This window comes from Microtus ochrogaster, chromosome 7 (genome assembly GCF_000317375.1).
Source record: "Microtus ochrogaster isolate Prairie Vole_2 chromosome 7, MicOch1.0, whole genome shotgun sequence".
In the NCBI taxonomy this organism is placed as follows: Eukaryota; Metazoa; Chordata; class Mammalia; order Rodentia; family Cricetidae; genus Microtus; species Microtus ochrogaster.
The window spans coordinates 54,074,109-54,085,348 of record NC_022014.1 but is presented as its reverse complement, the minus strand read 5'-3'; the positions used below and the strand labels follow the sequence as shown (position 1 = coordinate 54,085,348).

Here is an 11,240-nt window from a genome sequence, read left to right as displayed (position 1 = left end):
AGATAGATAGATAGATAGATAGATAGATAGATAGATAGATAGATAGATAGATAGATAGATAGATAGATAGATAGATAGATAGATAGAGATATGTCCATACATGATGGTTAAATGGGCCACATACCAACTTCCACTTTCCCTCACAGGTCTTCTTCTTTTATATACATGTTTGTGTTAAAGTTATCAAAAGAAAATGCTAAAAGGTAGCATGGTATTTAAAAAAGAAAACAACCTAACATTAAGGCTCCATAAAAGTTAAGATTATTAGAACTGGTACAAGTGAAGTTTCCCAGACATGGAGACAGCTAAGATACAGAGAGGAGTTCACCACTGTATGGACAGCTATTACAAAAATACACAAAGTATGAGAAGGAGCTGTGGCTAGAGGAAGGGAGGAAGGTCTCATAAAGCCCTTATAATTTAATAGAAGACACAAACGGGTAACTACGCTATAAGCATGGACTATTCTAAGTACCACTAGATAATTCATTCATTGAAGGACTGTTCCACAAAGATTGTGGTATGTAACCAAATAAGATGGTATCTGCCACTGCCAAATAAACTGACATCAAAGAGGTGGCCTCCATTTCGTCTCCTGGGCTGACAGTGGTTTATCAGCATAAGCAGAAGGGAAGATTGCTGAGATGTGATCTAAGCCAAGGATGCTTAAGGATGGAGTTCTTTCAGTAAACAGCAGCTGCCTTCAAAAAACATGCTCAAGTTTATACCACTGCTGACAACAGAAAGAGTGTGAGCAGAGTAAGCAGGACCAGGATCCCCCAGCTCTGGCTGGAGGATAGCAGAGAAGCAAGCAGGAAGAAGGGCTGAAGGGAGACAGATTCAAAGAGAGAAAGGAAGTGACAGGAGAGGAAATGGATTGGAAGAGGGACAGGAAGTAGTCAGCAGGTCTGGAAAAGCGTCTTCCTTAGGATCCCAGCATTCTTACAAAGGGCTGAGAACTCACTGCCCCAAAAGCACTGCCCAATGGCCATATGGGTGTGGGTCTAGGAATTTGTGTCTCACTTAGTGAGTGTCCTGGGCTAGCTCTCTACTCAATGGGCAGACTACAGCAGTCTGAAGGACATGTAGCCTACTGCAAATCCTCAGACAGGTTATATTAGACCGTCAAAGATCCTCTAAATGTATGTGGTTTATATCATCTGGTGAGTTAGTAGACACCAGAGAGCAATGAAAGGATAGCTGCAGCCACCCAATTGCCTGACAGGTCACTAAACAATCCTATTTGCCTCACCAAGTCAAAGACAGAAAGAAAGAAAAAAAAAGAATAAAAACGAAAACAAAAAAAAAAAAATTTAACTTATAAGTTTCTTTTATCTCTTTAGTTTTACAGTCTACTTATACTTCATTAACTCTAAAAATAGCGTTTATATTGCACCTTCTTAATAAGGACCACTATATTTTAATCTGCATTACTTCATCCACTTAAGAGATAAAAACAAAGGAAATGACTCACTTAAGGTCTCTTAGCAGAGGGGGGGAATCTTTCAAAAGCTAGTAATACTATAGAGGTGTAGCTACAAACGTTTTGTTCTGTTCACACCCATGAGACAGAATCATCATCCTTAAACTTTGTTGTTATTATTGTTGCTGTTTGGGGTTGTTTTGTTTTCTGGAACAAAATCCATCTGTGTAACAGTCCTAACTGTCCTGTAACTGGCTCTGTAGACCAGACTGGCCTCGTACTCAAGAGATCTGCGCCCCCCATGCTGGGATTAAAAGTGTGGGCCACCACCACCCAGCTAATCCTTAAACTTCTTTAAAATTACATTTATTTATGTGCATTGGTGTGGAGTGTGCTTTCCAAAGGTTTGGTCTTGCCTTCCTCTATGAGTCCTAGGGAATGAGATTAGGTAGTCAGGCTTGGTGGCTAGTATCTTTACCCACTGCCTTGTGTCCTTAAACTATTAGCAGCATTTTACTACCTTTTTCCATGGGGGAAACTAGCCACCTCTCTGTCAATCTGCAGCTCTTGTGAGTGCTTCCTAAGGAGTGCCTGTACATCAATTCAATGTGATGCATAATGCAGTTTACATTCTTTCCAGTGAAATCCGCAAACCAGACACAGTCTGGTGAACTCTGACTATTTCCAAAATGTTTCATTGTTATTCCAACTTACTCATAATAAAGCTGATTGTTACAAAGAAGTTTAGAAAACAGGTCCACAAAGCAGGCCCAGCACTGGACCAGTATAAAGTCATGAAAGCCACATAGCAATTAAATTATTCACTATCAGCAACTATAAATTCATTGTCTCTATCAAGAGTTCATGTATTACCTTGCTGAGGATAGTGGCACAGAACCATAATCCCAGCACTTGGAAGGCAGAAGCAAAAGGATTGGGAGTTCAAGGCCAGCTTTGGCTACAAAGTTCCGGGCCAGCCTGGGCTACATAAGACCCCAGAAGAAGGCAAGGAGTTGGTAAAAGGGGTGTGTATTAAGAAAGAGAGGGCGCCGGGCGATGGTGGCACACACCTTTAATCCCAGCACTTGGGAGGCAGAGGCAGGCGGATCTCTGTGAGTTCGAGACCAGCCTGGTCTACAAGAGCTAGTTCCAGGACAGGCTCCAAAGCCATAGAGAAACCCTGTCTCGAAAAACCAAAAAAAAAGAGAGGGGGAGGCAGGTAAAAGGGGAAAGAGAAAGGAGAAAATGAGAAAATGGAAAGGGGAGGAAGAACGAGAGCACTCAACGTATTTTATTGAAGTCGGAGTCCTATGCAGAGACGTGCAAGCACCTTTGGCAGGCCCAGGCCTCAAGGAGGAATAAAAGTCACAAAGTGAGGAATTGAATTTTGAAACCTTAACTATTCTGCTACTACCATCTTTCCCCTCCAACCATCTCTTTACTAGGGACAGAACTCAACAAGGTGTGTACTATAGTAAACTATAGGTGTACTCTCCACTATAACTAGCTTTAATTTCTCTAAATGTATAAAATAAGCACAAAATAATGGGATGGGGGAGGTAGCTTAATGGCAGAGCAGTTGCCTAGCATGAGCCAAGCTTGGCTTTGAGCCCGAGCACTGTAAAAAGAAACAGAAAAGGGTATATAGTGGCTCAGACCTGTAACCCCAGCACTCAAGAGGCTGCCAAGACTGTCATGAGTCTCACCAAGTGCAAGAGAGAGAGGGAAAAAAAGCATCAAAATCGAAGTAAAAGGCTAACAATTAAGAACTCAAGATGACACAAAGTCAGTTTCCTCTTTTTAATGCAGTGCAATCTAGAACATAAGTCATCTTGTCAACCATTAGGTACCAAACTCACACAAGCAATATGATCCCAAATATCTGAGCCCAAAAGAGGACTCACAAAAATGTGGAATATTTTATGCTCTAGACTTTAAAAATACCATCAATTTAACCAGTTTTCCTTCAATCATGTTATTTTGAAGTCATTACTAAATGCATTTTCAACTGATTTCTGGAAACTATAATTGAAATGTAGTGAACATAGAAAGCTAGATAGATGTTCCTGGATTTTAAAGGCGTTCTGATCTGTCTATTGGTGCTAGACTTCTTCAGTAACCAAGTACTCGAGCTATCTACTGCACTAAAATAAACACCTACAGTTCATGGGATAGATTGCCTAGTGGTGCTAACAAAGTTATCAGCTTTGAGGGAAAAAAAAGTCCTTAAAAACAATTTTAAAATTGATCATGACTACTACATTTTTTTATTACTAAATTTCTAAGAATTGACAAAAAAAAAAAAAGAAATTTCTAAGAATTAAATCCCAACTTCCTATGTCCTCAGTTGGGTTGACATCTCTTTTATTTACAGCACATTTTATCACACAAACTCTAAACCACCCATCAGGGCTTCATGGTTCTCACTAAGCTTCTGCTCTACCACTGAGATGCAACCCAGCACCCACAACACTTTTTAAGTTATGAGCAAAACCAGCAAGTAAATGTGGAGCAGAGCCTTTCTCTAGTCACACTGAAGACCATGCCGTGGGTTACACTGTATTTCTCCAAACTCTTTCGAAGAAGACATTTTTATTGTCTTAAGTGAATGTGTTTCAATGTGAAACACTGACTGGTCACACTGAAAGCAGACATAACTGTTTAAGAGGCTGGAACATGCCTGGTGGTGGTGGCACACACCTTTAATCTCAGTTCTCAGGAGACAGAGGCAGGAGGAACTAACTCTTGTGAGTTCAAGGCCTGCCTGGTCTACAGAGTGAGTTATAGGACAGGCTCCAAAACTGCACAGAGAAACCCTGTCTTTTAAAAAAAAAAAAAAAATTTGCCAAAAACAGAGGTCAGCAAGAAGGCTCAGTCAAACGCATTTGATTATACATGCCTGAAGATGTTAGTTCAACTTCCAGTACCCATGTAAAGGAAGGAGAGAAGTCACTCTACAAAGTTGTACTCTGACCACCAAATGCCCACTGTGGTGTGCAGGCACACACACACATTCACAATTATACATAAGTAACAATTTTTAAAAGCTATTTTGTCAAAATATCCCACTGTAAAAGTTGCCCAAACTGTTGTAACCAACCATTTGATGCTGAAAAGTTAAAGTTCCTCAGCACCTAACGATCCCACAAAAACACACACACACACCCCAGAAACTACCAGAGTTTGTTTTTCCCCTAATTTTCAACAAGTCCAGTTCTGCACATTGTGCAGAGGCCAGCAGACATGAGACTACCTCTGTATTTATTTTATGCTACTATACTTCCATTTTAAAACGTACACCTCAACTCCCTGGATAACATCATCCACAGAAACCATGAGGCTATCCAACAGACTTTCAGTATCACCATTTATTATTTATAGCATAAATGGGGGAAGTGGCTCTGATGTCACCAACCCTACCCAGTGGAATCACTGACTCAATAAGCATTTTCACGCTGGAGAGAATCTCACGAGGCAAACCCTTTTGTTAAATCCTGTAGCTCTCTCACCTTTCCTCGCTACCATGGGGCAGACACTAGTTGTTACTGTATAAGCAGAGATACAAAGAAACTACCAACGCTTTCACAGGCAGAAGCCCTTTGTATGTCCATTTGCAAAGGCTGATTTCCTCCCAACTCTCCTGAGCCCACTATAATTTCCCTCACGTTTAAACTGGCAGGTAAAACCAGCTGTACTTTATTTCTTCCACCAATGAGCAAATTCTTCACTTTTCCCAGCCACTCATTCATAGTCCTGTTTCCAAAAACACTTCTGGCACCAAGTCTGAGGTCAGAAAGGAGTTAGGGGTGTCCGGGGAGACCTGATCAGTCTGGCTACCAATGGTTTCTAACAGTAAAAGGGATCGCTGCTTCTCTGTGGGCCAACAATTCCCCTCTTTTCTTTTTAAGAGCGGGTGGCGACCCTTCCCCCTCCCCTCTTATTTCCCGAATGATAAAGTTATGGTTTCCCTTTCCTAGGGGATGGAATCCAGAGTACCTGGGGCCTTGCTATACAAACATCCTTCACGGCAGGGTAAGAAAGCCTTTGTCCAAGAAGCCTGACACCACAGGGGCCCAGGAAAGAGTCTCCTTATTCCACACAGCCTCAGAATCGAGGGCACCCCCAACATCCCAGCCCTACGGGACCTATCTTGGCATCCACACAGCCGTAGCTTGGGGAGAAGGTGCTGAGAGCCCCCTAACCCCCCCCCCATACATAGGTTACGGAGGCCGAAGCGGCCCCAACTGGTCTCGGACTCCCTCCCACCACCATCACCCTCGGCTTGAGAGCGGCTGGGAAGCGCGATGAGGGCCTTGCCGGAGGAATGGGAAGGGAAAAGAAATCCCCTTCTAAAACGAGAGTGCGATGGCAAGGCGAGAGTGAGCGGAGGCTCCTGGAGGAGCGAGGCAGGGGTGCCCGAGCCCGGTCAGAGCCCAGCAGGGAGGGGGGCGCGGGGAGCGGAGGCCCGGAAGGACCGGGAGCGCGAGGCGTCAGCAACGAGCCACGGCAGGGGACTGGCAGGGCCCGGGCGGCGGGGAGCGGGGCTAGCCTGGCGCGGACGCCGAGGTGGGCAGGCCCCCGGGCCGCCGGCCGGCCGGAAGAACGGAGGGCCAGCGGGCCGCACTCACCATGAGCTCGATGGTCTTGTCCTCAATCACCGAGTCGGGCTCCATGGCGGCCCCGGCGGCCCCGCCTCGCTCTCCCCGCTCAGCAGCGAACGGCCCGGGCGGAGGAGGCGGTGGCAGCGGCGGCGGTGGAGGCGGCTCTCGCACCCACTCTAGCTGCCAGCCCGCCGGGCCGCCGGCAGCTCCGCCCTCCCCCTCGGCGGACGCAGGACGCGCAACAGGGACTACAACTCCCGGCAACCCCCGCGGCTCGCGCGGCCTTGTGGGAGCAAGAAGCCGCCCGACCAACTCTGCCGAAGGTTCGCCACTGGAGAGAGTACGCATCGAGGAGCGCAGGGCTGTAAGTACGGGACGAGCAGACCTGGGGAATCTAGGACTTGCTCGAGGTAGGGCCTCGTGAATACCGTGACTACTCGTCCCATAAAGCCCCGCGCGCGAAGTCTCCTTCCGGCTGGCCGTTCCTGACTTCCTGGCAGCCTGGGGCTGCCCGGACCCGGACGGAAACTCGGAGGCAACTTCTCACTTGTCTGAGATCTTTGCGGTGCGTCCGATTTCCGCACATGCGCCGTGGGTGTCTGCAGTGCCCACTCGTCGCCTAGGTGGCTGTGCCGTCACTCCGTGTGTGTTGCTTTGGTAGGGACAGGTGGTGGAGACAGTTGGGTCCAAGGTGCACTAGGAAGTGCGGGGAGGGGGCCCGAGAGCCCGAGGACGCAGCCAAGGGAAGATGGACATCGCGAGAGTTTGGAGACTGAGTTGGGAAACAGGTGTATGAAGATCCGCTACACTGACCGAGAAGAGCTGAACCGTGAGAAGGAAGCTATTCGTTCTGGAAAGGCTTATTTTTAAGCATTCAATTTCTGCTGAGTACTGCCCTAAGCACTGGGAATCAACTTCGAAAGTAACAGCAGAGACTCCCCTGTTCTCATGAAGCTTAATTCTTTTTTTTTCTCCCCGAGACAGGGTTTCTCAGTGTAGATTTGGAGCCTGTCCTGGAACTAGCTCTTGTAGACCAACTCACAGAGATCCGCCTGCCTCTGCCTCCCTAGTGCTGGGATTAAAGGCATGCTCCACCACCGTCCAGCCGAAGCCTAAGTCTAATGGAAAAGACAGCAGACATTAACCAAGAGTTAGAGATCCGAAGAAGGAACACAGCTGGAGACTTCCAGTGAACCCCGTTGTGACTTCTCCAAGTTTGTCAGTACCCTCAAACCAAAATCCCCCAGGAACACAATGATAGTTGAACAAGGTGGGTTTATTTATAACTGAAGCAGAAGAGAACTTACATCATTGAACTGTGGACGTCTCAGTAAGAGACTTTAGGTAATGGCGAAGAGGATTGAAGAGGCTCTGGAGCAGGGACTGTCAGGAAGTGGGAGTAGTTCTAAGATTGGACACCTCCGTCTTATCTGGGGGAAGTTAGATTGAAGCTAATGCAGCAATTGGTGACAGCCCCTCACGTTGACCAGATTCAAGTGTTTAATCTTTTTGTAGCTGTGTGTATGGCTTGGGCAATGCTCACGTTTTATCTGTGTACACAAATGATTATGGAGTGGATGCTCTTGTTTGTGTTTTGATCCATAAGATAAGGTCAGAGAATAGCCTTGTGTGATATTGGTGGTCTGTGAAGTTGTTTATGTTTTACAGGAGACCTAGCTGTAAGGGCCAGGCTCTGGCTATTATCAAGGGCCTGGATAATTGTACCCAGCCCACTTCTCAATGGCAGAGACTGCTTTTCTGTTTCTCAAGTGTTTTTTTAACCCTCTGCCCCAATGCAGTGGATGACTTTCAAACTCTTTCCATTTCCAAAGATCAAGGTACTGCAGTTATAAGGGTGCATCCAAATCACAGTGTAAATTATCTGCAGTTAGAGTTTGCGATTTTATAGTCTTTATCTGGCAGCTTTCACCAAGAGAGTGAAAGAAAAGCAACTGAGAAAAGCCCAGAATTAGAGTTACTGCCATTACCTTGCAGTCTGGATTTCACCAGACAGGAGGGTAGGTTAAATGACCTCTGTTTCAGTTACCTATTGCTACATAACAAACCGTGCCAAGGCTTGGTAGCTTAGAATAACAATGGTTTATTATTTTCTACAATTGTGTAGGTTAGCCAGGCTTATCTGGACCAATGTGATATAAGCTGAGGTTACACATGGGGCTGTAATCCACTGGGAACACATTCAAAATGATTTCTCATCCTCTGGGGCCTGTCTTTTCCACTGGTTTCTTATCATTCAAGCCTCTGGAGGGTGGCTCGAAGAAGAACAAGACCAATCAACAGATGCTTACCAAGCTCCAATTGCCCCATTGCCCAAATCAAGTCATATGTCCATAGTGAGTGTGGGAAGTTCTATGGATCCTGAAAGATTAGTTCATTGGAGCTCATCAATATAACAGCCAGCCGAAGGACCCAGCATCTGTCATACAGTATCGGATGTAGGAGCATAACATGTAGGAGTCATGTGAGTATGATCTTCCCATATGTATGTTTAGCCTACACCACCATCTTCATTGTTTTAAAATTGGTTTGTCAGAGCCGGGCCTGCTGGTACATAACTTTAATCTCAGCACTCTGTAGGCAGAGGCAGGAGGATCTCTATGAATTCTTAGCCAACCTGGTCTACAAAGCAAGTTCCAGTCCCTGTCTCAAACAAAACAAAAGAAAAAAAAGGGTGGCCTATCTCTAATCTGAACGCCCTCTGCCAAAATCAGTTAAAAGTTTCATATTTTGCCGGGCTGTGGTGGCGCACGCCTTTAATCCCAGCACTCGGGAGGCAGAGGCAGGCGGATCTCTGTGAGTTCGAGACCAGCCTGGTCTACAAGAGCTAGTTCCAGGACAGGCTCCAAAACCACAGAGAAACCCTGTCTCGAAAAACCAAAAAAAAAAAAAGTTTCACATTTTAAGCCAGGCACACACCTTTAATCCCAGCACTCACGAGGCAGAGGCAGGCGGATCTCTGTGAGTTCAAGGCCAGCCTGGTCTACAAGAGCTAGTTCCAGAACAAGCTCAAAGCTACAGAGAAACGCTGTCTACAAAAACAAAAGTTTTACATTTTAGGAGGACTAGAGTGATGGACTCGGTGGCTGAGAATGCTTTCTGTCTTACAGAAGACCTGGATTCAGGTCCCAGCACCCACAATGGGTGGCTCACTGGCACTCCAGTTCTGAGAGAACTGATGCCCTCTTTTACAATCCACTAACTACACTCAATCTTACGATTTTACCAGTAAAGACTGGGGAATCAGGTGCTGGGGTCAAAGCCTGCTAGCTCAGAGAGGCAGAGAAGCAACCAGCTGACCTTCCTTCTTATCCAGCATCTCAGACAGGGAGCTTCTGTTCTGCTGTCCCAAACCAAAAAAGTTGCCAGACTCAAAGTCCCTCCTCACTACTTCCTGTATGTTTCTCTGTTCATCTTCCGGACTCCCTCTTTCTCTGTATGGCTACTTCCTGTCTACTAGTTGCTGACTCCACCTCTTGACCCAAGATTGATTTTATTTAATTAAAATCTCAGGGTTTACAGTGTCATCAAATAGTCTGCAACATACAGCGATTCAGTAGCAGCTACCTCCCTTCTACAAAGTGTGCCTTTGAATAAATAATGTCCACAGTCACCATTACTCCTGTAGTCTGCTACCCGTGTCACCGTCCATTCTCTGCTCCTGTATTAGAATATCTGACAAGAAAGAAAGAAATTGAAGCTGGGCAATGGTGCACACCTTTAGTCCCAACACTTGGGAGGCAAAGGCCTGAGGATCTCTGGGTTTCAAGGCCAGCCTGGTCTACATAGTGAGTTCCAAGCCAACCAGGAATACATGAAGAAGCCTTGTCTTGAAAACAAAAGGAAAAAAAGAAAGAAAGTGAACTGATTAAATTCATAGCAAGAACATGATGCCAGGATCTGCTAGGCATAGGTGAGAGCCTTCTATTGGGCCATGGCAAACAGTGGTCATCACATGGCAAGACAGAGCAAGCTAACCAGAGAAAACTCAATTCCATCGCCAAGCGACTCCCTTATTAGCCCATTAATCTATGAAGGGGTTAAATAATTTATGAGAGGAAAAGCCCTCACAACACAAACCCCTCTTAACTCTCACTATGGGGATTCCATTTCAACCAGAGCTTTGGTGGGACATTCACATCATAGCAATCTGCATGTTTCTCATTTGAATGCTAAATCCCTATAGATACCTGAGTTTGCAGCCCCTGGTATCAGAAAACCTCAAAGGTTTAATCATTGCCTCCTGAAAAGAAAAAGAAAACTAACATTAGCTCAAATTCCAAAAGCTCAAAGGGATTAAAATTCATGTTTATGACAAAAGTCTTACGTAAACTAGGCCAAGGCTTATATCCTCTGGCCTCTTGGACAAGAACCTGGGTGTGCAGGTATTCTTGTTGCTTTAGGCTTGATGCCCTTGATATCAGCTCTGATCATAGACAAAAGCAGAAAGGCTTAAGGGAGTTTCAGACAGCTCTGGGCCAAGGGTTGCAAGGCATTCTGACAGTGAAGAAGTTGGCGCAGATCTATGACCCTCTTTGTGTGACACAGGCCCCAGGAGATGTCATATTGCCATGGCAGAAGGTGCATATATCACACAGTGTAAGGTAACAGCCAAAGGTCTGGCTTCACATTCCATAGTAAAACGTGTTCATATACAACATGTATGTATGCATGTTGGCAGTCAGCTCCAAACCTACCCTGCCTAGCCATGCTTTGAGAGACTGCTTCACTTCATCAGCGGAGCATGAGCACAGCAGTCCTGCCTCCACTGTACCTTCTTTCCTTATTGCTTTGGTGGCCCAAGCAGCAAATGACCCTCAGGCTGTCTCACGTGTATTCCCCCACCCCGTGTGTGTGTGTGTGTTGTCTGTCTCACGTGTGTTCATTCTGTGTGTGTGTCTTGTCTCTGTCTTGCATATGTTCACTCTCTGTGTCTGTCTGTCTCACACGTGTGCGTTCTCTGTCTTTTCTCTGTCTGACGTGTTTTTATTCTGTGAGTGCGTGTGTCTTGTGTCTGTCTCACGTGTTCACCCTCTGTGTGACTGCCTCACATATGCTCATTCTCTCTCCCTCTTCCCCCTCCCTCTCTCCCCTCTTCCCTTCCTCTTTTCTTCTCCCCCAATCCCTTTTTCATTATTAGCACCATGACCCCTAACTGAGGTTATCTGCCCAGTGGCAACTCAGTAGGGTACCAGCTT

General features: G+C 45.9%; 1 protein-coding gene across 6 annotated transcripts in view; it reads right to left on the bottom strand.

Moving 5' to 3' along the window:
- Fbxw11 (F-box and WD repeat domain containing 11) overlaps nt 1–6,945 on the bottom strand; it is a 103,225-nt gene extending 96,280 nt beyond the window's left edge. For 2 of the 6 annotated variants that reach the window (XM_026780267.1, XM_013347500.2), the window contains exon 1: nt 6,052–6,120. Coding sequence is in view for 4 of the 6 variants with exons in the window: in XM_013347496.2 (XP_013202950.1) it covers nt 6,052–6,372 (321 nt within the window). In the remaining 2 variants the exon portion in view is untranslated. Of the gene's footprint in view, nt 1–6,051 lie in introns of all 6 variants that reach the window. The other 4 variants (XM_013347496.2, XM_005350369.3, XM_013347498.2 and 1 more) reach the window with 4 other exon arrangements.
- Nucleotides 6,946–11,240: the final 4,295 nt, after the last annotated feature.